The 27,355-nt window shown below is 32.2% G+C and overlaps 1 protein-coding gene and 1 long non-coding RNA gene across 10 annotated transcripts in view; one reads left to right on the top strand and one right to left on the bottom strand.

Moving 5' to 3' along the window:
• LOC146995544 (uncharacterized) overlaps positions 1 to 27,355 on the top strand; it is a 328,926-nt gene that overhangs the window by 182,969 nt on the left and 118,602 nt on the right. For 6 of the 9 annotated variants that reach the window (XM_085824328.1, XM_085824324.1, XM_085824322.1 and 3 more), the window contains exons 1-2: positions 8,522 to 9,004; positions 23,038 to 23,074. The exons of 2 other annotated variants lie outside the window; for them this stretch is intronic. In XM_085824328.1, the coding sequence (XP_085680454.1) occupies positions 8,907 to 9,004; positions 23,038 to 23,074 (135 nt within the window). In that variant the 5' untranslated portion in view covers positions 8,522 to 8,906. Of the gene's footprint in view, positions 1 to 8,521; positions 9,005 to 23,037; positions 23,075 to 27,355 lie in introns of those variants that run through there. One more of the 9 variants, XM_085824323.1, reaches the window with a different exon arrangement.
• LOC146995545 (uncharacterized) overlaps positions 18,216 to 27,355 on the bottom strand; it is a 50,679-nt gene continuing 41,539 nt past the window's right edge. Inside the window, exon 2 of the long non-coding RNA XR_015043134.1 lies at positions 18,216 to 19,577. This is a non-coding gene — a long non-coding RNA (uncharacterized LOC146995545). The remainder of the gene's footprint in view (positions 19,578 to 27,355) is intronic.

The following is a 27,355-nucleotide window of genomic DNA, read 5'->3' as shown; positions in this document are numbered from 1 at the left end:
GATATGGCGATTTAAACCTCAGTTTGTGCCATGCACATGTCGAAGATTTTGACTTATAGAATGTGTGCGAATTTTAAGTTCTTTGAGATATTCGATAAGATGTTGTTTTCATGTATTATAATTTCCTAGGTATTTGATTGATTTAGTATGCTTGATTTTTTTCGCCATTTGTTTTAACAGAAAGTTGCTTAGTAAGATTTTATCCAGGTTTATTATTTGTCATGATTCTAGATTTGAAGGATTAAATTTCAAGTTTAATTTTCTTGCATTTTTGCTGGAATATGGCTATTATTTCTTGACAATTTCTTCGAAGGATTAAGTAGGACCTTCCACTGATAACAAATGCGGCATCATCGGCGAAAGCAGTAATTTTAGGAAAAGGAAGACAGGCACTTTTTATAATTTTATTAAATGTAATATTCCATAATTCTGCGCTCATACATGCGCCTTGTGAACATCCACGAACTTGTTTTCTTCTGATTAAAGTATTATTATATAAAATGAGATTATGGCGATTATCAAGGAAATTATTTGTTATTTGATAGATATTATAATTACATTCAATATTTCTAAGTGCTTCTTTAATTGAAGGCCGCCATAATGAATCAAAGGCTGATTCAAGATCTAAGCTGATTATTGCGGAGTGTAGGTTATTGATTTTATTAACATCGATTTGATGTAGGACTGCACTGGTTGCATGAATGGTAGATTTTTGCTGCCTAAATCCATACTGATTTTCCTTGATGAAATTTTGATGTTGAAATTGGTATTCAAGTCTTCCTATAATACAACGTTCAAGAATTTCTCCAAGAGCTTTTATGTATAATTTGAATGCAGATTCTATCTGGTCCAGGAGCATTTTTGTTATTGAGTTTTTCAATAATTCGATTGAGTTTCATGGATGTAAATGGGATATCATTTTCGTGGAAGTAGATTAAAACGAATTAATCTTTGTTCAGTTGAATCATCATATATGCGTTCGTTTGGTAGAATAACATCTAGGATGTTTTCTAAAGTGATCTTCGTAACATTTTTATCATTATTTCCCGTATTAGTGACTGTAAGTTGCGTTGGGTGGAAGATTTTGTTGGTTTCAATTTTGTACAATGAGCCATACGTATACTGGTTGTTTGAACAATAGTTGCACCATGCTTAAAGCTTTGCAGACATTATTTGCTTTTTATATGAGGCTTTTCGTTTTTTGTATTTTTGAAGTCGGTTTAGTCGTTCTTCATCATTTTGCGATGATTTGAGATTTCTTCGTAATGCTCGTGTTTTGTGTGTTTCTTTGCGGAGTTCTTTCGTCACCAGTTGATTTTTATAATGGGAATTGATGATCTTTTGAAGAAGGTACGTTCTTAGGTATCTTGAAACTTTCTGATAAGTTCCTTGGTAATATTATTAAGTTCTGTTTTTTTTTTTTTTTTTTTTTTTTTTTTTTTTTTTTTTTTTTTGTACACAGAATAATAGAATTTAGAAAGTCATTTGAAATTGAATTGAACTTTTGTTGAAATTTCTTTTCTTTGTTATTATTGATTTTATATCTTGTAAGTGCAGTAAAGGACGTATATTCAGTTATATCAAAAGAGATATATTTGTTATCAGATTCAGTGTTCATCTAGTATTGATCTGTTGTTAATTTTATTATCAAGATGTGTTGCAGAAATAAGAAGATCAGTCCAATCTTTATTGTAGGTATTATCAAAGGTAGGTCGGTCAGTAAAATGATTATGTAGAATGAGATTGTTTGCATTTAAAAATTCTTCAAGTATTTCTCCTCTGTGGTCTCCTCTGATCGGTTTGTAAGTATCCCCATTAAGTACTATGGGAGTTAAAGTCTCCACTAATAACATGCGACTATTATTATTGTTGTAAGATTTCATTTAGTATGGATAAGTTTTGATTTGGATTTTTGACGGAGATATATAGATACTAGTAATAAGAAGCTGAGATGCATTAGTATTGATTAAAATTGTGATTATATCTCGAGTATTAATCATTATTGTAGAATTCCATTTATTGTTTGGAATGAATATGGCTGTACGAGGAGATAAAACACCGGTTGAAGCATGACGTTGAATAATTGTCCAGTTATTTGGAATTTTTCCTAGTCTGCCAGTGATGCAATAAGATTCTTGTGTTATAATAAAATCTGCCAGATAATCTACTTGATACTGACTTAGTTGGTCGGTGACGGTCTTCTCTCTTTGAAGATTTATTTTGAGAAAGCGGATGACATTATTATTCTTTTTATTGATGGAAATGGTCTATATATAGTCTGAAGGATCTTGTATTATTGTTGATAATATGTATTGGATTTTACTCGTCTAACTTCTGTTTGACATGTGGACCAGGAAATAGCTAAAGCTGGATGTTTACACTCAAAGTTATTCACTTATTACAATATTTCATTTTTTATATGCTCGGCTATCCAAAATTTCAAGAGCTTTCCGGATATTTTTTTTGTCGAGTTTTTACTATACATACATTTCAGCATTTACATCGTCAAAATTACACAGACACATACTTGAAGTGAATTTACTTTTACAGCTAAACACAGGAACTGGAAAACACTTATTCGGAGATTGTATTTCTTTTTCGTTCATGAAAATCAAAGTTCATTACACAAACATGCATTCACACTGCACAAGCATGTATGGAAATTCTTAATACATTTAGTAAATAAATCAGAAAATATTTTAATGTATAACAAATGAATAGTAAGTAACTAAGCTTTTAGTTAGTAGTTAGCTTTTAGAACTAGTTAAGAAGCTTTTATAAAACAGAGCATAATAACACAGTTACAAAGATATTTAATGTTATAAAGTTAGGTAATTTAGTAAATTTCAGTTGTTCATCAAAGCAATGAATTATGAAGTTCCTTGTGTATCTTTATAAATGAACTTTATTGCTGTTTTAAGCAACTTGAACAGCTGTTCAAGTTATTTTAATAATTTTGAAATATATACACTAAAAGAAACAATAAAATGTATTAATCTATTTGTCAAACTTGATTTTGGCACGAAAGTCTGCAGAATGCTTCGTAGTTTTTAAGCACATAGAGGCACTGCAATTCTTATTCCTTGATCTGAAGTTTTCTGCAATTTTTTTTTTTTTATTTAAATTGCTGTATTGGCACACATATAATTTTTGTATAGTGGCTTCAGATGTGGATAAGTTTTTCAAACACTTTCGTTTATTTTACTGGCGTCGCTGAATTTTGCGATGAAATGCAGCACATTTATTGCCGAGTATCACCTTCCAGACTTTTCATACTGTTAATGTATACATCAGCAGTGAATTATTCTCCTCTTTCCTCAAATACACTACGGCGTTAAACAATAACCATTCACTAAAGATTTTGCGTAAATTTCCACTCATAATAATTTAAATTGCGAAAATCTCACAATTAGCACCTAAACACACTATTCAGGAGCACAATTCTTTCGAAAGCGCACCGTAGTAGTCAAAAGTGGGGTAGGCGTCTTGCCAAACTAGTCGATATTTCCGTGACGTCAAAAATTTGAAAAGTGGGGTAGGGTTTGGAAATACGCGTCTCCTTCCCTATGAGTATTAAGATATAGGTACTTTCGCCTTAGACGAAAGAAAAAAAAGTTCTGGGACTTGTATATATTATTTTCCATTTTTACTGTACGATACTGTGTCAAATCTACGATAATGTGTAAAAGATATGCCAAAATTATTAGTTGCTATTATAGCTTATCCAACGAAAACTTCATCTGTGGCCGATATATGGCGTTGTAGTGACCCAGTTATTGCATGAGAAATAATTATTTTTTATTTCATATATTTGTTCATGTGTTTAATTATTTTATAAAATTAACTTTAATATTTTGTTAATATTCATATTTATATTTAAATTTCTTTATGCTGAATGGCAACTAGTTCTAGTTCTGATTCATGATTGCTAGGTTTTGGTTTCAAAACGTTGCTCGTAGCGTCGCATTTCGATAGCTGGAAAATAAAATGCAATAACTTAGCTATTTGTTTATAATTCATGCTGTTACTAGTCATAAATTAATTTTAAACATTAGTATCCAAGGCTACATCGTGGTGACCCTGATTAATTTTCGAAATGTCAACAAATGACTCTTCTGAAACTGCTATGAAAGATACGATACAGTCACCGGAGCTTCATAAGGTGAGTGTGAAAATACCTCCTTTTTGGATTGATAAACCGGAAATATGGTTTTTTCAAGTTGAAGCTCAGTTCAAACTTAGAAATATCGTTTCAGAAGAAACGAAATTTAATTATTTAGTTTCACAGCTTGAACCTAAGTTCGTCGAAAATATTTGGGACATTGTAACGAACGATAGTGCCACAAAATATTCGGATGCTAAAATTAGGTTATTACATTTATTCAAAGAAAGTGAAAATGTACGGATTAAACGTTTGATTACTGGTATCGAACTTGGAGACATGAAACCAAGCCAACGTTTGCAGAAGTTGAGATCAGTTGCTACTACAGATGTGTCTGAAAATCTAATCAAAACATTATGGCTGGAGAAGCTACCTGACTCCATAAAAATATATTATTAGTTAGTGATGAAGATGTAACCAAGTTAGCGTCTATGGCAGATAAAATTAGTGATATGAATCGGAAACCAGAAGTATTTAGTACTAATGCTCCTTCTGTTCCCGCAAATGATTTGTTGCAAAGAATTACCTTTCTTGAACAAAAAATTGATCAAGTAACCATTCGCTCAAGACGAAGGGACTCGGATTTACGTAATTCACGTTCACGATCTCGAAGCCAACCTCGTAAACGATATGACCCTACTGGCAAATTTTGTTTTTATCACTTTCGTTTTGGAGCAAAATTCATTCTAGAGAAATGCAAGCCTCCGTGTGCTTGGGTAAAAAACGATTTCAAAAACCAGGAAAACTCGAATCTGCAGTAGGTTCAGCGGCAAACGCTGCTGCAGAAAATATGAAGGATTGTCGCAAATTTCGTTTATTCGTTCGTGACCGAAGATCAAATTTGCACTTTCTTATTGATAGCGGAGCTGACGTAAGCATAATTCCTGCTACTTCACAGAATAAATGTAAAACTGAATATAAACTGTATGCAGCTAATGGCACAGATATTTCCACTTATGGCATAAAAACGCTAACTCTTGATTTGGGATTACGTCGTGATTTTCAGTTTCCATTCATAATTGCTGATGTCACAAAAGGTATTTTAGGAGCTGACTTTCTTCACAAATATAAATTGCTTGTCGATATAAATAAGAAAAAATTAATTGATGGCGTAACACAGCTTTGTGTCCAGTGTGATGTCGCTGCTATTTCCAGTGATTACTCAGTAACCACATTAAATAAATCCATAAAAATTTTCGATTTACTGTCGAAATATCCCGAAATTTCTAAACCTAACCTTTTTCCTACACAAATTAAACATGGTGTTACACATTTTATTTCGACTGTTGGTCAACCCGTTTATTCAAAGGCACGACAGCTCGATCCAAAACGCTTAGCTATAGCTAAAGAGGAATTTAAATTTATGCTTGACAATGGAATAATTCGTCCATCAAACTCCCAGTGGTCAAGCCCCTTGCACCTTGTTACGAAAAAGGATGGTTCATATCGTCCTTGCGGAGACTACCGACGATTGAATGCGCAGACGATACCTGATCGATACCCAATTCCTCGCATTGAAGATTTTCATCATATTTTAAGAGGTACAAATATTTTTTCTAAAATTGATTTATTCAAAGCTTATTTTCAAATTCCCATTGCAGAAGAAGACAAATGTAAAACGGCTATCATCACTCCTTTCGGTTTATACGAATTTAATATAATGAGTTTCGGTTTAAAAAATGCTCCTGCAACGTTCCAAAGATTTATTCACGAAGTCTTTAGAGGATTAGAATTCGTTTTTCCCTATTTAGACGATATACTCATTGCATCCAGTACCCATGAAGAACACGAAAATCACCTTAAATTAGTTTTCGAAAGATTACATACATTTGGGTTAATAATTAATGTTTCAAAATCTGTCTTTGCTGTTCCCCAAATCGAGTTTCTAGGCTACCTAATTACACCTAAGGGTTCCCGTCCTTTGCCAGAAAGAGTTCAAGCTATTACTAACTACAAACGACCAGAAACAATTCATGAACTTAGAACCTTTCTTGGAATACTTAACTTTTATCGTCGTTATATAAAGGATGCAGCGAAGAATCAAGCATTGTTACATGCGTATCTCAAGGGAGCTAAAAAGAGGGACAAACGTAAAATCGAATGGACTGAAGAAGCTGAAAAACAGTTTGAAACGTGCAAGAATGACCTGGTGAACACGGCACTGTTGTCTTTTCCCAATTCTGAATTACCTCTGGCGTTATTTACAGATGCTTCAGATACGGCGATTGGCTCAGTGTTGCAACAATATGAAAAAAAAAATTAAGTGATACTCAGCAAAAATATAGCACCTATGATAGAGAACTATTAAGCATATATCTTTCAGTTAGACACTTTAAGCATTATCTAGAAGGAAGAGTATTTACAATTTATACAGATCACAAGCCCTTAATATTCGCCTTTCGTCAAAAACTTGACAAAGCAACACCTAGACATGCTCGCCAACTTCAATACATCTCCCAGGTTTCGACTGATATCAAATATTTAAAAGGTGAGAATAATATTGTGGCGGATACGTTATCTAGAGTTAATGAAATTTCATCGATAGATTATGATAAAATAGCTGATGAACAAACTCAAGATGAAGAACTGAAGAGTTTGCAAACCACTACTTCCTTGAATTTCAAGCAATGTTCTCTACCATCGGGGAAATATTTGTGGTGTGATACATCAACTAAACATGTTCGGCCGTATATTCCTCAGGCTTTCAGAAAACACGTCTTTCAAAGAATTCATGGTTTATCACATCCAGGAATAAAATCGACTATGAAATTAATGACATCAAAATTCATTTGGCCTAACATAAAAAAAGATGTACAGTTGTGGACAAGAACCTGCATTCATTGCCAAAAAGCTAAAATCAATCGGCACACCAAAACAAAATTAGGTGAGTTTGAAGTATCACCAGGAAGATTTTCTGTCATCCATATCGATCTCATAGGACCACTTCCACCATCTAAAGGGAATATTTATTGTCTTACTTGCATAGATAGATTTTCGAATTGGATGGAAGCAATTCCTTTAGAAAATATTTCTGCTGAGAACGTCGCAAGAACCTTTTATAGCAACTGGATTGCGCGTTTCGGAACGCCAAGTAAACTCATTAGTGATCGTGGATCCCAATTTAAAAGTGATACATTACGAGCTTTGTCCAAAATCTGTGGCATCAATTTACAACACACTACTGCCTACCACCCCTCGTGTAATGGCAATGTTGAGCGCCTTCATCGAACATTGAAAACAGCATTAAAAGCCCACAACAACATATCTTGGACGGACACGTTACCTACAGTACTTTTGGGTTTGTAAACTATTCAACAGCACTATTCAAGAAGATACCAATCATTCTATTGCGCAAGTAGTTTATGGCCAGAGTCTCAGACTTCCTGGCGAGTTTTTCAGCGAACCAAGTATCCAGACAGCATCGGAGACTTTTGCTAATAAACTCCAGAAACAGATGGAAGTTGTTGGACCGAGACTAATTCGTAAAAATTCATCTGAACCGATATTTGTCCATAAAGACTTAAAAACTTGTTCTCATGTGTTTCAGCGAATAGATCGGATAAAAAAAAACCTTTGGAACCTCCTTATGAAGGACCATTTCCTGTTATTGATCGCAAGGACAAATATTTTACTATTAGCACAAAAGGAAAACATGTTAATGTATCCCTGGATCGCCTGAAACCAGCATATATTTTAGCTGAGGAAAATTCTCAGTTGATACAACCTGACTACAGTAATTTGCAGAGACCGGACTCAAATTCGGATGTGAATCAAAAACCTTCTCGCACAGGCAGAACTATACGTTTACCTGTTAGATTCAAGGACTGACTAAATTATTTTGATAGTGGTTAACACTGCAATACTAGTTACTACCTATTTCTCCATCTTCGTAACGTAACTTAGTTACTGGTGGGGGAGTAGTGTAGTGGCCCAGTTATTGCATGAGAAATAATTATTTTTTATTTCATATATTTGTTCATGTGTTTAATTATTTTATAAAATTAACTTTAATATTTTGTTAATATTCATATTTATATTTAAATTTCTTTATGCTGAATGGCAATTAGTTCTAGTTCTTATTCATGATTGCTAGGTTTTGGTTTCAAAACGTTGCTCGTAGCGTCGCATTTCGATAGCTGGAAAATAAAATGCAATAACTTAGCTATTTGTTTATAATTCATGCTGTTACTAGTCATAAATTAATTTTAAACATTAGTAGCCAAGGCTACAGCGTCACCCCTGATCAACTTCTTCGCAACTGAAGACTTTGCACTTTTATTACAAATGCATACGACTTTTCCAGTTTATGGAATTTAACGAACTTTTACAGGTCCTTAGGGGATTGATAAACGTGTAGTGGTAAAGGCCCTCGGGTCGAACACTACTTAACGAATAATGATCTCTGATCTCCCCGTTGAATCACTATTATAAATGTTCGTTTTACTTTTCAAACTGTTGCCACCAAATGTTAGAGTCTTGCATTATATTTGAAGAAATTAAATAATGAAAAATTAGAGTAGCTCCTAAACACTATACCATCTGGGGGGCAAGATCTTTTTATTATAAATTAATTTTAATAGAAAAGTTATTTTAACATATGTGCGTTTAAGAAAAAAGAGCAGGGAAAATTTCCCAAAAACGCAAGCACATGAATTTTGGCAGCATAGTTTTGTCGAAAATTGCGCGATTTGGCAACGTTGAAACGTAAAGCTGATTCGCTGGTTGTGTTTGCGCCAATGAACAAATGTGTTATTTACCGTGTGCTTTTCTTTTTAAAAGTTCCGAGACTTCAATGGATATTGATGCGGGTGATGAAGAAGAACGCTTCAAAAGGCTTGCTGTGTATGTATTCACTTATATATATATATTTTCAAATACACAAAATATTGGTAAAAGTTTACAATTGGGTGCCCCTTGTTTTTTGGCGATTCTTTTTTTGATGCCAAGATCGGCACCAGGAAGGTACAATTTCTTGATGGTCGCTACACAAAACAAAAATAAGAAGTCAAAGAATTGTACAGACTCTGTGTCCATGAACACATTGATCTGTTTTCACTTAAAAAAAAATCCTAGAATTGCACAAACTAGGCATTGCGCACTGCCTTAAATTTGCCCATGTACACATCAATCTATTTTCATTTAAATAAAATCAGGAAGCTAAAACAGAGTTAAAACTATCATGGTAACCAGAAGTAAGGTTTCATCGCCAAAATTTAAAAAAGTTGTCGTGAAGCGAAGGGGCACTCAGTTCTACACTAGAGCGAAAATATTTATATTCGTGATCTGTTTGTATGTAGGAATTCAATATACAATTAAAGTAAAATGTTTGATATCCAAATGTAATCGAATATGTGTAGTTTCCTAAAAAAGTGCCAGAATATTTAAATGTGCGAAACTAAAAGTATAAAATGTTAGTTTCCTTGAATTATGCGTTTTCTTAGTCTTCATTTTACAATAAATCCAGATGTTAAGTATAAGTTCAAAAATAGGCTGACTATATTTTCGTCATGTCACATGTTATATTAAGTTGACCATTATTCTTCAGAACCGTATGTTTAGCTTAAAATGCTCGTTAAAAATGGGACAAAATGCCATAACGCACAAAATACCTTAGATGGAGCTCACACTGTAAATAAACTAGAAACTCTTAAATTTGTTATTAGTTTGCAAGTAGAAAAAGGGAATTTTTTAGTAAAATTTTTGGTGAATCTTCGGATTATGGTAACTTGGCGAAACTTTGGCGACCATCCCTGCTACAGCAACCTGCTAGTTTTTTTTTTTTTTGGATGCCATTTTGTTTTCACGAAGTAAAGCCATGTTTTATTTTATTTTTTTTTTTTTACTCAAAATTTTTTCCAACAATCTGCTAGCCGAATTACGCTTATGCTAGAACTTTTATGGAACAAAAGTGCTTAATCATGACGAAGATTAGGTGCGAAATTGGGAGGAAGTGTAGAATCGCCCACTGCTTGCTGCGTTTTTAAGAATTGCATATACACGATATCTATGTACACATCAACCTATTATAACTTAAAAAAAATCCCAGAATTGCACAAAAATGGCATTGTGCACACTTTGGTATTGCGCACACAAAAATGACTTTATCCATGTACACATTGACCTATTTTCACTTAAAAAATAAAAATTAAAAAAAAAAAAAAATTACAAAAATCCAATTCTTCTTACTCTTGTAAAAAGCACCAAACAAATAAGTGGGCGATTCTGCACTTTAGCAGCGAAATTGTTTCTAAGTGCTTATTAGCTAAAATCCTGTTTGGAATTTTCCGGAAAATGTCACATGACATGTCTCATGATCTCTCATTTCTCTGAGACAAAATAATCTGTGATTCGAACTGTGTACTTCTCAGATTATTGCTAAAATCCTAGCTAGTAACCTTTATCACCTTACCAAAATGTCACCAAACTACCTGTTACCATGTTCCAAAGATTAACCAAATTTTTGAAATGATCTTTCTGAAAATTTCTAAAATCATGTATTTAACAGCTTTTGACACTATAACATATTTTCTGAAGCAGGGCAGAATTTGAAAGGTGAAACCTCTTGGAAAACACACAAAGATGTCTTGTAGAATATAATACAGTATTATCAATTAATTACATAACTGCTTTTCTCTTACTTGAAGCAGAACTTTACTAATCTTGTGAGATATTTAGTCCAAGACAATTTAATTATAATATTGGGTACTTTTCCATTTCGCCGGCGCAAATCTCGCCAAGCAGACTTTATTGGCAGCAACATACCGTATACACATAAAAAATTTAACCAATGTTAGTTTTAAGAATTTTTTATTTTGAAGGCATAAGCATTTTAGTATGGTTTAAAATTTTGTAAAAAACCAATAAATAAAGACAATAAATTTGTAAAAAGACATTAATTTAAGAATTTACTTTGCTTTCATCCTGATTCGCCGGTTCATATCACGTGACCCCAAGTGATCTTATCTCATGTAAACTACGCTACAAAAATATAATTCTCTCAGTAATTATCTACATTAATTTCAAGTTAAATCTTATGGAATACAAGTTCAAATGCAAGAATTATTTTAATTCGTACGAATAGCTTACTCAGAAATTATGTAAAACCGCAGTGCTTTACTTCGCTAGTGCATTCTCATTAGATTTGATGAATTTAACCCTTGATTTTCCTTTTCTATATCTTTGCGTTCAGGTGAGAAGTGTGATTGCATCGTAATTAATTACCGCGAATGGTCTTAGGGCAAAAAATTTAACTATCTTGTAAAAATTCTATGTAATTGTATGTCAGTATTGAAAGAAACAATCAATCTGATAAGAAATGGCTGCGACTTGTTTTGAAAATGAAGGGTAAAAGTTTGCCAGCGAAGATATTCCGTTTGGCATCACTTGTACCATTATTGGCGACTTTATCGTTTGTGCCGGCAAAACGGAAAAGTACCTAATATTATTTTTCAAACTTAGGTATATTTATATTGTAATAGATGAGTAAGAATTAAGGATACAGTGGATATTTAGCTGAAATATGCTAATCAGCCTAAATGCTACTATTTATCCAGTAATGTTAAATATTTAGGAAGAGAAAAATTTCCACACTTTTTTTTTAATAATTCAGGATCTTTATTGATTATTTATAATGGGGATATTTCCATTCTATTTTATTTCTTTCTTCCTGTTAAATAGTCTTAAAATTTGTTTTAATTAAAAATAAATAAAAGTTGTAGATTGATAGAAGCTTTCCGTAATGTGAAACAACCTTTCCATGAATACGTTTCTTCCCATAATGTTATGCAATTGCAACTTTAAAATATTAGATTATGTTAATTAAAATTTGGGTAAAATCCTATAAGAGCCCTTGCGACAAACTGGGAGAGTGCAGAATCACCCACTGCTCCGCACGTTTCTCAAAATTGCCAACTTGAAAATAGCAAGTAAAAAAATTGGGGTAGAGTAGACTTTAAGGTACCCCTTGTATTATGGTGAAGTTGTTGTTTGATTTATCACCAAGTTGTTGTTTCATTTATGGTAGCCTGAGTAGTTGAATGTTATGGAAACCCTATTGTGACATAATCAGGTGCATGATTCTGGGAAATTTTGAATCATGGGATGTTTTGTAAGCGTTTTTGTGGTGTGTGTTGGTTTGATTCTTTAGACAGTAGAATGGCCGAATGTAGTAAGATTAATTTGAAGTTTCTGTACAATTTGGAGCAAAAGGGGAAAAGAGCTTTAATTGACTGGTGTGTAAATGTAGGTTTACTTAGTAGCCATTATAAGTGTTCTGTATGTAGGAAGGATATGCGTCTAGTCGAACATAAAAATCGTTTAGATGGATTTGAATGGGTTTGTAGGAAGAAAAGTTCAGATGGTCACTATGTGAAGTGTTCGATCAGAAAGAGTACCTGGTTTGAAAAAAGTCATTTGAGTATGATTGATATTTTGATTTTTACGTGGCTCGGGGTGTACGAAGCGAACTCGAAAATCATGGTAAGTGAATATTTGCTTTTGGTAGTGCTTAAATATATAACATGTTTTTTCTTTTCTATGTTATTTTATTTTTTGGTTTAAAATGTATTTTATTGAGATTTTGCATTTTTTTCCCCTATATTGTAGAATTTGGTGCTCCTTTGACTTTTTAAGTGTAAATATATCAATGTGTACATGGACAAAGTAAAGGGAGTGTGCAATGCAAGTTTGTGCAATTCTGGGATTTTTTTTAAGTGAAAATAGGTCGACGTGTACATGGATAAAGTTCGTGAAATAATGAAGTATTTATGACCTAAAGGGTATCAAAATTTACAAAAAAAAAAAAAAAAAAAAGAAGAAGAAGAAGAAGCTTAATATTGATTTGTTTGCCTTATTAAACATTTCTCTCAATGCAAGTTGTTTAAGTTGCTCCGTTTGTTGCGCTAATACATTCTCTTTAATTCTGTAGACAGGCATATCCTTTGCTTAGTTACATTGTGTAAGTCCTGTAACTGCTGTTTCGAGAATTCCGATTAATTTGTCAATCAAAATTTTCTCGTTGTCAGTAACTTCTCTGTCACTTTCTTCACTATCAGTAGCGTATTTTCTGGATCTAGAACTATACTACAGATTTCGCCATTCATTAATTGATTGATGATTGAGAAGGATTGTCATCACAATGAAAACTTCTTTTATATCATCCTCATTTATTACAGCTTGTCCACATTTCTTTACAAAATCCGTTAATTGGAAAATTTCGCCTTTGTTTTGCTATATCCGAAAACCTTTAAAATTAGTGGCTATCATCATCAAATTTAGCTATCCTTCACTGTACATATTTGGCTATGCATCATGAGCTTGGCGACTAACGACAAGTTGTTCTGTTAAATTTTATCTTGCTTCTATCACGCACTGAGACAATTATGCCTGAATTATATTAGTTTTGTTATTTATCATACTTATGTCTATTTCTTTCACGTGCTTAAGGCTTATTAGAGTTCTGAATAAATAAATTCCCACATATATTTCAGCCTTATTGAAGGCCGGCGCTAGATATCTTACCGCTTGATGCAGTCTCTGTGGGTCCTAAATTCTCCGAGTCTCTGCAGCCATACGAGCCCTGGTGCTGGTTCTGGGTTTATGTGAATAACAAATCAATTATTCTTAATTCAAATAGCCATAAATTTAATCTTTGAGTCTATGAGTATCATCAACAAAATCTATTTTTATCACATGGAAAGAAATGTTTGGTAAATGTTTCCTCGTAAACATTTTTTTAGCACATTTAACTTAAATCTGTAATCATCGCCAAGCGTAATGTCAACATATAAGGTTACCATACACCTTTATTATTCAATTACTAACAAGAAAAATTGGGTACTTTTCCGTTTCGCCTGCGCAAATCTCGCCAAGCAGACTTTATTGGCGACAACAGACAGTATACACATAAAAAATATTAAAAAAATCTTAGTTCTAAGAATTCATTTTTTGAAGGCATAAACATTTTAATATCACTTAAAACTTTATAAAAAGCCGATAAATAAAGACAATAAATTTGTAAAAAGACATTAATTTAAGAATTTACTATGCTTTCATGGTTCAAAATCCTAATTCGCCGGTTTATATCACGTGACCCCAAGCTATCTCATCTCACGTAAACTACTCTACAAAAATCTAATGCTCTCAGTAATTATCTACATTAATTTCAAGTTAAATCTTAATTTGGAACACAAGTTTAAATGCAAGAAATATTTCAATTCGTACGAATAGCTTACTTAGAAATTATGTAAATTTCTTTTCTATATTTTTTCTATATTTCGGCTTCTATATTTTCCTATCCTTTTCTATATTTTCGGCTTCGGGTAAGAGCTGTGATTGCATCCTAATTGACTTAACTACTGAAAATGGCCTTAGACATAAAACTGAACTATCTGATAAAAATTCTATGTAATTATATGCCAGTATTGAAAAAACCAATCAATCTGATAAGAAAAAGCTGCGACTTGTTTTGAAAATGAGGCGTAAAAGGTTACCAGCGAGAATATTCCTTTTGGCATCGATTGTACCATTATTGGCGACTTTATCGCTTGCGCCGGCAAAACGGAAAAGTACCAAAAATTGTTTAGGCATCGCTACATGAGTCATTACTGAAGTTGTCATGTTTTGATAAACATGCGGTGATGAAAGGAAAGTATAATAAATAATGATTCCCAAGGTTGGCGTCAGATCAATGATGTATCTATGTGGAATGTTTCAGTTTGAGATGTGTACCATAAAGCGGATACGCAGGAATGAAACCAAGTTACTGATCCTGATCGTACATATTTATGCTAAAAGGTTTGTTTCTTCAATAACAATGTATTTCATTTAGTGTCAAAGTGAAATTAAGAATTGGCACACTCCAGATGTTTTATTATGCTCGGAGGGGGGTGGAATCAAATGTGCATGCGTAAAACTTAGGAGAAAAATGTTGTTGGTGGTTTTGAGGTCCGGATTTTAGATCATTTCGGATAATGGACGTCTGGATTTCAGACTTTGTACTGAATTTCTTATTTATTTTGATTAATATAGCAATTGGATTATATGGATGATCTTTAACTTTGTTAGAGATTTCTTGCTGGTAACTTTATGCTTTCTTGACTACTGTTATTATAATGACTTTTGAAATTGCTTGTTTTCATGAATGTGTTTGATTGATTTAGAAATTCTGAATTTTCATCCACAGAGAACCCGTTGGCGCCGTTGCTGTTTTACTCGCCAAGTTCACCTATGGTTGATGGGCGTTGGTTATGAGATATTAAAACACATGGAAGTAAGCCGCATAAACATGATATTTAAAGAATATAATCAAAGTAATTAAAGAATAAGTAACATAAATTCACATTAACAGAGAAAACAATATATTAAGCATATGAAAGTGAAAATTCAAAATTAACTGGTTAAACACGATGCACGAAAATAAATTTGTATTTAATTCAAGTTAGCACAGAAAACAATATGTAAAGCTTAATGGAAGTAGAAAAATCATGTAATATTGAGCTTTGTAATAATGACCCTTTTTCTTGGCAATTTCTTGGGAAAATTGAGATCTGTCTTTGAATATCTCTCAGTATTATAAAATTCCAAAATATTTATGTTTTTAACAGTGCAGTTTCTAAAGAAATTGTGAATTTACGATTAATATCTTCATTGCATAATTTTAAAGTACTTCCAAAACTACGATTGAAAATCCATTATGATCGCATAAATGAAATGAATAGATATTCTCATTTAAATAGAAACTTAATTGCAACTGATTACATAAAAGTTTTTTTAGTAATAAATTATATTCTGCTCTGACTTATTTTTTTAAATTTTATGTATATGTTCATGTATTGCACGAAAAAACCAACATATTAACTTTACATTTGGCATATCGATTTTTATTAAGACTTGCTTTTTTGCATGTAACCAGGGTTCATAGCGGTCCTTATAAGTGCTTATAAGTCCTTATATTTGAAAATAAAATATAAAGGCCCTTATAGGTGCTTACTTTTTCTTTAAAGCCCTTATTTTTTTGTTTTTAGTGCTTATTTTTTGCTTTTAGTGCTTTTTTTTTAATGAACGCGCTATTTTCCCCCTACCAAAGCCGAAACTAAATAAACAACTTTTCTTAATATTGAATGTCAGGTGGTGAATCATACTCCCGGAAATAGCTTTTCCCCCTTTCTCTGCATTAACATAACCTTTGGTGCGCACAAAGAGTACAGACAGGTGCCCGTCGTTATATTGGTCAAAGAATTGCGAAAGCTGTAGAAAATTTCGGTACATTCGGCATTCTTTTCATCCCACCGAAATACTATACACGTTTAAATTTCTATCCAGATCTTAATAATTTGCATTCTCGTTCCGCTTGGTCAGTTCATATTTGTGTTTATTATGATCATTATGCTTATATTATGAGTATATGTATGAATGTTTATAATAACAGTTGCAGTAACTGCTGAAGTATAGTAAACTTCCAAAAATGGTTGTATTTTAACACAGCGTTTTAGGAATAATACTCGGAATGGCTTAAATAAAGGGAAAGTAATCGAATAGTCAAAATAATTTAGTTTTTTTTGGCCAATACATTATATAGTGCGAAGATTGGGAGGTTCTCCCCTTTCTCCCCAAAATCTCAAATATTGAAACTGTTACAAGTTCGCTGCAAAACAAGCAACGGACTTTTTTTTTTTTTTTTTTTTTTTGTCACTTTCCAATCTGGATTGAATAGGATTAAAAGTTCTGCGGTCTACCAACCCAAGCGAAGAATGATTCTATTGCGGAAATTTAACGCCGTCTGTTGAAAATTAGAATGAAAAACACCCCAGTTACTCATATTTAGTTCTTTATTCTCCCAATTTCAGCAGCTGTTGATTCCGATTGCGTAATATCACGTAGGGAAGAATTATGGCACACGTATTGTGCAATAACGTTTGCGATATTTCGCAGAGATAATTAATTAATTAATTTTGATGTTCTGTTTGAGATTTGTTTATGAACACTTAAAAGAGTTTTACTGTGCTTGCTAAGCAGAATATTTTTCAGTTCCATTGGTTTATTTTTATATGATTCACATATCAAAATGTCAAAAGCATTTATTTAGCGGAAAAATCTAAAAAGTGGCTACAGTCAACCCCCCCCCCCTCCGCTCCTCTTTTTCAAGTTACGCTCAACTGTCCGAATATTCGCCAGTTTCCAAGTATGCGGCTTAGTTAAGCTTTTACTGTTAAAGGATGACTGCATGAAGCAAATTTCTGTCTTCTGATTTCAGAAATGTTCCTCTTTTTTACTTAAATTACTTTGCTTGCAATATCTGTTAAGAGAAAACTGATATACAATGAAAATTTAGAAAATATTCAGAATTTAGATTTAAATTATTTAAATATTAATATGAGTGGAAAAATAAATTGTATTTATTATTAGGTTCCAAGCAAATACAATAAATATGCCTTATTATTATTTATTTTCTCTATTTTGAACTGAAATTTCATCATTAAATCTTGTAATATAGTTTAGTTCTGCATAGTTTTTTTTTTTTTTTCTCTCATTGTAAACTAGTTCTGTAAATTGAACTGTTATTTAAAATTTAAAGGGAAAAAAAAAGTAATTATTTTCCATGGTTGAGGTAATGCTTATTCTCTCTTAATAAATACTGCATTTCTCATATTTTAAATTACAAGTCTAATTAAGGTTATGCAGTTGTGTATAATGTCATTAGACAGGTGCTTATTTTTTTTCTTAAAATGTGCTTGAAAAGTGCTTATTTTTTTAACTAAAATGTGGGTTTGAACCCTGTGTAACTCATAACGAGAACCAAGGAATATATCATTTTTTGTGCACTGCTTTGCAACTGATATACAGCTCATCAGCAGCTAAACAGTAAAGTGACTGAACTCTGGTAGTTTAGTTAGCCAAGCTAATGGGCAAGTTGTATGATTGTTTTCATGGTATTCCCAATATGTAACGTGGATTCAAACCAGTGTCCTTCAGAAAGACCTCCTTGAAGGCATCTTTTCTTTTAGGCAGATATCTCTCCCATGCTTTTCCATAATTTAAACAAACCCAAATGATGTATGCTGCTAAAAATTTTATTTAAAGTCCATATTTAATAACATTACAAAAATTGCAAATATGGTCCAAGTTAGATCATTTTTAAATGCATATATTTATTTTAATTACACTAATTGTATATATTTATTATATGAATATTTTAAATGTCCATTTTATCATTGATTATTATTAATATATTTATGGGCAACATTTCTTTTTTGATTGTTCTGTCCAATGTATCCTTGATTTTAATTTCACATTTAAATTTTCACACCATAATTTTATAAGTCTTCTGAAATTTAGTCACAATTTCACTCAATTTAACCGCGTAGTTCACAAATGCAGCATAAAAGCTATGTTAATATCAGTCACCAAGGATGTATGGATTAGGTTTTTCATGCATAACCATGAGTTTTTGAGTATCCATAAAACTATTCTGTCATTTTAGAGAATCAATAATACTTTTTATTTCAGTTTAATCATCTCTTTGTGTGTCACACCTGAAATCTTCTCAAATGTTATTGTTTTGTTTATTTCATGCTTATGACTGCATAAGAAGACTTAAGTGAAACAAATGTGTCACAAGCAGTGACACTGAGATGTTATTTCACATATAACTGAGAAGTACAGCACTAATTAGCACTGTAATTGTTAAAGAAAGTATCCTGGCTTGTAAAAAGCTTCGTTGCATGTAATGTGAACTTAATAACTTTATCATTTTAAAAATAAGAAGGGTTTGTGTGTACTTAATTCAATATACAAAGCATGTGAGAGCTAGCTGAAAAAGGCATGCTTTTGTGAATATTTTCTAGGGTAAATAGGCTCATGGAAAACCACGAAAATGTCACAAAATTCACAAAACACATACGAAAAAAATAACCTGCACAACCAGCTCGTTTTTCAGGATTTGAGCCGAGATTGAACTACCACTATTCAGCCTTCTTAACCACTCGTAGGACTAAATATGTAATATGTAATATCATGTAATCAAAAGTTAACTATGTGTTGTGTAACAGGATTGCTTTCTCAAGTATCGAGGTAGGAAATACTTAATCTATTCTTTTTTTTAAGTGTTTGGTCATGGTATTATTCATTACATGTACTTTCCATAATTCATATAGAATATTAATATTTCTACTACAAGTGTCTTTTTTAAATTTTTAAGTGTTTTGCTTGTTGATATTCTCAAAATTGTATCTGATAATTAGTATAATAGGTATAAATACAGTAGACATATATAATCGATCAGGAGTGGCTAAACTTTATGTCAGTGAGAACCACAACTGCATATTTACATCATAGGTGAAGTAGGTTTCAGACAGCAAGAAATGTCGATTCCAAACAATCATTCAGTGACAGTCTTAGTTCAATAAGAGCCATGTGCCTGTAATAAATTAATGAATGCATGACTTTTAATACATCCATTTTACATAAACAGTTTTTCAATGTTATTTTTATCAATTTACTTGTAAACAGTTTAAAGCATTTTATGTTGAAACAACTGCCTGTCTTTCATAGTATATTTGACAGTGCCAATAATTTTCAGTATTGAAATTCTATTCAGTAGCATTGTTAATAAAACTTTTGAAGAGTCATTTGCACTTGGATTCATTACACAAGTAGTGGTTTGCTAATTTTGATGACTTTGAGTATCCATAAAACTATTCTGTCATTTTAGAGAATCAATAATACTTTTTATTTCAGTTTAATCATCTCTTTGTGTGTCACACCTGAAATCTTCTCAAATGTTATTGTTGGAAAAGCATTAACAATATATTATCTGGTTAAAGTTTTAAGCCATAAATATTGTTTTTCTCATAATTTTAGATGACCATACCAATAATAAAAACATTACTTAATTAATTATTTAAAATGCATATTTTGGCAGGTGATGAAGTCAAAATATTTTATCGGTTGGAAACCTCATGATTCTGTGTGCTTAACGCTACGTTAACAGCCATGTTACCAATTATCATTAACCCCTCTCCCGCCATATTTTCTTCCACAAACTAGCATCTGTCACCGAAAACTTCCTTTATTATATGAAAATATTTCTATCTATTTGTTAAAAGTTCATAAATAATAACGTGAAAATACAAAAAAATAATAATAAATAAGTGAAGAATAATTTAAATTGGCAAATGCGAACAATGACGGTGATAATTCAACAAAATGAACGTTAGAGGAATGGTTGCAACCTTCTTACAAGCGAATAGGTTGAATCTGCCGGATTACCAGGTTTGAACTATTATCGCGAAAGTTGGCGATGTTTACATTTGCCGGGTTCTTTGCGGAAGTGTTCCAAAATTCTAATTAGATGTAAACAAATTTCATTTAATAATAATTAAATGCCGTGTAAAGCTTCAAACTTATTTTTTTTTTAACTAATACTTAAAAGATCTAACATTGTGGTTCTCAACCTATTTTGCCCTATTCCACCCCTTTCACCATTGCTAGAAGATCATTCCCATCATGCCCTTCCTTTTCAGTACTTGAAAAATGCATATATATATTTATTTAGATTGCTTTTGAACTTACTTTATAAATTAAACCAAAAAAAGTACAGAAAATGTTGGTATATACCAGGATTCGAATAAAAATAGTTTTTTATATTTATAAACCACAGCTGCCAACTCTGCTTTTTCTTCTGGTCTCCTGGTAGATCACCAAATCTCGATAAACTTGTCTCAGTTGCAACAAACAGGGCGAAAAGAATGACCGGGGTAAGAAACGTTTTTGTTATTATTTTGAAAGGAAAAATCAGTGACAAGATCTTACTTACCATTGTATCATTCATCAAGAAGCGCTTTGTGCTCGACATTTCCAGAAGAAATTTGCAAAGTTATGGAATTCATAATTATATTATTGTTAACCTCATTATTACTACAGCTTTTAATCATCGCCAGTTTAAAGAATTTTTAGTTGAAATGGAGAGCGAGTACTCAGATCTTCTGCTGAATAATAAAGTGCGTTGGTTATCAAGAGGAAATGTTTTGAAATGTTTTGCATCCTTATTAACAGAAGTTAAAGCATTACTCCTTGAAATGAGTGTTTATAATCCAGAACTAATGAATGATCAGTAGATCCAAAAATTTTATTTTATGGTAGACGTTACATCTCATCTAAATCAGCTTAATCAAAAAACTATAGGGAAGAGGTGTGTGTGTGTGTGTGTGATTATGGCAAAGCCTCGAGGGCTATCTGCCTAAGAGGAGGGATGCCTTCATGGAGGACTTTCTAAGGGAAACTGGCTCGTTTTTAACACGTTACACATGGGGAAAACCACGAAAACGCCCATGCAGCCAGCCCGTTCGCGGGATTCGAACCTCCTATAGGGAAGAGGAAACACAATTTTTCTGATGTTGGAAGAAGTTATTTCATTTGAAAGCAAATTATCTCTTTCTGCTCAAGATTTTTGAAACAGAAACTTTGGTTCACTTTCCAAGCCTGTTGAAACATTCTCAAGAAAATAGATCTAATATTGACATTTGCCATTTCAAAACAACAGTTTTATGACAGAAGTTTTTCTCAGCAGGTTTCAGGAATTCTGAATCAGCAAAGCAACATTAGCCTTTGTTAAAAAACCTCTTAATACTAGTGCAACGGAATTGCATTTCTCTGTTTAATATTCACATTGGCAACTCTGAAATCAATTGCTGAATTAAAAAAAAAAAAAAAAAAATTATGAAACTTGAAATTTGAACATTTTAAGTGCTGATGTAGAAACATTGGAGAAAAATAAATGTGTGCTTAGTTCACAGCACAAGTAATCTGGAGAAGGAAAACATGTGGAATAATATTATTCCCGACTCATGTAATCAGCTTAAAAAACTAACGTTTGATGTTTTTCTTATTCGAGTCTACATATTCATACGATCAATAATTTTCAAGCATGAACTTTTTGTCAAGAGTAAATAGAGAAGTCATCTTATTCATGAAAACTTGTAATAAGGCTTAAAATGAAAAACAACATACAAAATGCAAACTTTTCAAGAAGATGCAAGGCCATTGTTTACATTAGTGTTTTGTTAGTCATTATTGCGATTCAAGTTTTTCAATATATTGCAATTCTCTTTTATCAATAAAATAGTATCGTTATTAAGTATAATATCAAGTTTTATTCGACATATATATATAGTTTAACTAAGACTTAAAAACTGAAATATTGAGTTAATTTTAGGGAGTGTTGTGGAGCGAAAAAAGATGTAGTGTTGAGAAAGGTATAAGATGGTTTGGACATATGCAGAGAATGAATGGAAGAAGATACTTGAAAAGAGAATACAAGTATTAATAAATACAGTGCTGAACTGTTGATAATTGACTCTGTTGACTAATGAGTTTGCCTTCACTGGCCAAAGGGATATAAAACTGAACTGAGAGCAAATTGTGTGCCATCTCAAACCTTTTCTGCTGCATGTACTATGCCCTAAAAGGCTGAATTGTTATTATGCCCAACAGTGTTATGTTGTTATATGTAAAGATTTTAAACAATTATTTTTTTGTAACTGTTTCTGAAATTATTAACTTAGTGTTTTATGTTCAGTTTCAGCAGTTTTCTTAGTGTTGATTAAAGAGTTACTGTTTATTACATTTGCTATTCCTTATTACTGCACTAAAGGCTATGATTCTGTATACATTAATTAGCAGCATGTTTAAATTCTTAGTTAAAGGTCTTCAATTTAGTTTCATAATTATTTATTGTATACCTTCTTCATATTCATCTTAAATTTCAGAAGAAATTTACTTCCCAGTTTAGTCCTTTGAAGCAACTTATATGTAAATATTGTATAGCATATTCTGTTATGTACTGACTATTGAAATGCATTTTTATTTCTTTTTTGCAGGACATTTTGCAGTTTGAAGTCTCTATGTACTACTGAGGTAAAAAAATTCTTTTATATCTAATCTGAAAATGAAATATTTTTTCATAGGCAATAAATTCAGTTCTTGACAACTGCATTCTAAATTAGAATTTTAAGCACATGTGAGAAAACAGGAAAGTGCTTTCCAGTATTTAATTTTAAAAAAAGTTGAATTTTTATTTTCAGAAATCATCTTAAATTTATTTAATAAAGATCATGGCAAATGATTCCAAAATTTTTGGTGCATGTTTTACTTGTCCCCAGAACTTTCTGAGTTGTCCTGCTGTGGATAATTTCTACATAATCACTGAATTTCTGTGATTCTGATTAATTCAGGCTCCTAAGAACTTGATGTTTGTGTCATTATTTGATTTTTAGGAAAGTGATTATTCTAAACCTCATGTTTATAAAAAAATTTACTGTAGTTTGAAAATATGAGGCTTGGATGATAATATCAGCGACTCTTTTAAATATAAGCTACAACTTGCTTAAAAGTATCTTATGCAGTTAATGCCACTAGATACCTTTCAACATAAAAAACATCTTCAGAATTATTTTTATTTCTTGCATTTGCTGCAAACATGAAAGAAAAGAAAAATCTTATAATTAAATTTTGTTGCTGTTAAACATTTCTGTAGTAGAAGATAAGCATGTTTAATTTATAATACTTTTTATGTATTGTTTGACATATTTAGAAGTATTAAATATGTATATGATGCACAATTTTGAAATCTACAAAATAAATTTTGTTGTATATAAAATTTAATTATAAATATTGAAGTAAAATAACAGACAATAACATTGCAAAATTAAAAATTTACTCTTACAAACACTTCAAAAAAGTGAGAATAAAATGCAATAAAAATTTAAGCAATATTTTTTATAATTTAAAAAAGTATCTCTTCATATAGTATTAATAAATACAGTACAAAGTTCGAAATCCGCACTAGCCGATTCCGGATTTGGGATATTTCCAAATCCTGTGGGGGGCTGTAAAGTAATGTTGCTTTCTTACATTAAATTCAAACAAATAAATTTGTAACAAGTTTTTATTTTTAAGCAATAATATAATCACCCTCGTTATCAGCAACCTTTTGCCATCTAGTATGCAGATTTCAATCCCAGATCAATAAAAATCAATTGGTTTTTGAGTAAAATATCTCAAGATGGCATTTTGGACATCATCAAAATTTTGAAATTTTTTGTTACTAAGAAAATGTTGTAGGGATTGGAATAAATGGAAATCCGAGGGTGCGATATCGGGCGAATATGGTGGGTGAGGCAGTACCTCCCACCCCAATTCATTATGTTTTTCCAGTATTCGTCTTGCACAGTCGTGTTGCAGAATGACGCCTTTTCCGTTGACAATCGCCGGATATTTTCCAATTAAAGATTGGTTCACTAGATCCAATTGTTCAGAATAAAGGTCTACATTAACAGTTTTTCCAGATTTCAGCAATTCAAAATGAACAATTCCACGAATACTCCACCAAATACCCAGAAGTGCCTTTTCGGGATGTAAACCCTTTGTAACCCCTATTAAAACTGCCTTTTGAGTTTTGGATTATCATATAGGACTTATTTTTCTGTCTCCACTAATCAAGCGATCAAAAAATGGTTCTGTATGGTGCCGTTGAAGCAATACATTGCGTGTGATGGATAGGTTGGCCTTGTTCTCTTCGGACAGATTATGGGGGACTCAAACACCTGCTTTGCTTATTTTTCCATTCTGCTTTAAATGTTTTTGGTCGACCAAGGTTGGTTAAGAGTGTTTGACAGTTCCTCGATTGTTTGACATTGATTTGCGTCCACTTCTGCCCTTAGCATGTTGTTGTCTATCGTTGTTGTCGACATGCGTAGAAACGACATTACTTTTTGGTCCCCCTAATAATAGATCATCAATTTAAATCTGGTAAGATGGCATGCAGAAATTATACAATTAAAATTATGAAATTGTAATTTATGAAATAAAGAACAATTACGATCTAAAGGGTATCAAAATTTACAAAAGAAAGCTTAATATTTGTTTACTTTATTAAACATTTCGTTCAATGCAAGTTGTTTAAGATGCTCCCACAAAAAATTCAAAAAGTTCCTTTTTCTTTTTTCTTGTGTCATATACAGTGGACTTTCCAATGCCATACTCCTCACATAATTTTAAGACGAATATGCCTGTATGCATTTTTTGCAGCAATTCCACATTTTGTTTAATGGACTTCTAAACATGGTTTCGCTTTGTAGATCCCTTTTGTAACTCCAGAATTGGAAACTCTTTTCGACATAATCGAAAGTTCAAGCTTAGTTTTTATAAAATTTCTGTAATAATAACAGTCTGCGAAAATTAATAAACTGGGTCAAATTAGAAGGTCAGGGAGCAGCGCAGTCTGCTACATTAATTTAAAATGCCTTAGAATCAGTAATGATAATTTTAGCCTAACTTAATAGCGTGTGTTATACGTTATTGTCTATGTATCACAAGATTGGCAACGAAACCCAAGTGGTTTCGCTAAATTTTGTCTTGCTCCTATAGCGTTCTGAATTAAGCCTGAATTGTAATAGTTTAGTTTTTTACTATACCTACGTTTATTTCTTGCACATGCTTCAAACTAATATGAGTCCTGAATAAATAAACTCCCACATATATACTTAAGACTTTATCTAGGGCTGGCGCTTGAAACCGCCTGGTATCGCCTCTACAGGTCCTAAATTCTGCTGCAAAGCGCTTTTGTAAGTTCTAAATTTTAACCATGCCTAAACTTTGGATCCCAGTGCTTTCCCTAAATCATAAATACTTCTCATCCCTTAATTTTGACACTCGGTGCTTTCCCAAATTCTAAAAATTTCAACTTCCCTAAATTCTGCCGTCCAATACACACATATCTATAGTGCAGGACGGGTTTAAAAATTTTGCTTTTAATTTTTAGCCTATTATTATGTTTTTTTTTATATGTATGTATATAGGCATAAATAAATGCAACAAAATAAAGAACAAGGTTATAAGGTATTTCTCCCGCCTTCCTAGCATCCCTTCGTGGTATAGTGGTTCTGCATGCTGAGCCGGTATTGTCAGAGGTCCGTGGTTCGATTCCCAGCAAAGGCGTTGTTAATTTTTCATCTTGCCTGCTTCCAGAAAAAAATACCTAATGTCTCTAAAGTGGCGCCCGAACTAAAAGGGTGTTTCATGAGGATTCTCTGCGCCCAGGATTTGGCGATTGGGTCCCCTAAAAACCTCAGTCACCCTTTCAAAAGGGGAGTATGTAAGGTATTTCTCGTGCCTTCCTAGCATCCCTTCATGGTGTAGTGGTTCTGCACGCTGAGCCGGTATTGTCAGAGGTCCGTGGTTCGATTCCCGGCGAAGGCTCTGTTAATTTTCATTTTGCCTGATTCCGGAAAAAAATACCTAATGTCTCTACCAGGTATAAAATATCAAAGAAAAAAATCTCAAATATACAATGTTCATTAATGTATGTATATGTATATAATATCAATATAAATGTTAGGTTCTGAAGCAATTAGAAAATTTTTAATTACGCATACACACACACATATATATACATTTTATAAGCATATATAAAATAAAGCGATTTTTAAATTACTTATATGGTTTGTTGTGGTTTATTTAAATATAGCAAAGCACTCGACGGCTATCTGCCTCAGGGTAAGGATGCCTCTGTAGAGGACTTTCTAAGCAAAACTGGATCGTATATGCGTTATACATGGGGAAAACCACGTAAACGCCCATACAACATGAAAATGGATTGTCTGGTCCGCACTTCTTAAGCAGAAGTATCACCAGAGCCAATAGGCTAAGGAAATTTTCAATTTTGGAGCAAGAGCTCAAAGATCAAATAATGCCAATTAGAATTTTTGAAAGACCTAGTTAGAATTTTGAGGTCTTCTGACTAGGAGATGTGTTGGCCTCGCCAACGTCTTTATTGAAAAAATACATTACATAGCATGTTTTTATATTTACAAAACAAATTATTTTTTGAACATAAATTGAGTTATACAATGCAACATAGAATGATAGGAAGAACAAAGTAAAGAATCAATATTAAGTATTACAATAATTAAATGATTAATAACATGGCAAATAAAAGTACAAAGATATTACATGATACGATTGAATTTACAAGTACAGATCTAATTCATTGTGATATGAGTATTCCAATATAAGTACAATAATATTATATAATACAATCAATTTATAAGTACAGATCTGATTCATTATGGTATATGTATTCCATAAAACTTGATAACAAAGATCGTCCCTTGTCGTTCTTAATTAGTTGTTTTAGAG

Source organism: Stegodyphus dumicola, chromosome 9 (assembly GCF_044657685.1).
Source record: "Stegodyphus dumicola isolate Sdum_Otavi_A_Nest chromosome 9, ASM4465768v1".
Lineage (NCBI taxonomy): Eukaryota > Metazoa > Arthropoda > Arachnida > Araneae > Eresidae > Stegodyphus > Stegodyphus dumicola.
Note: the sequence above shows the minus strand (reverse complement) of the source record. Positions and strands in the feature narration are given on the sequence as shown.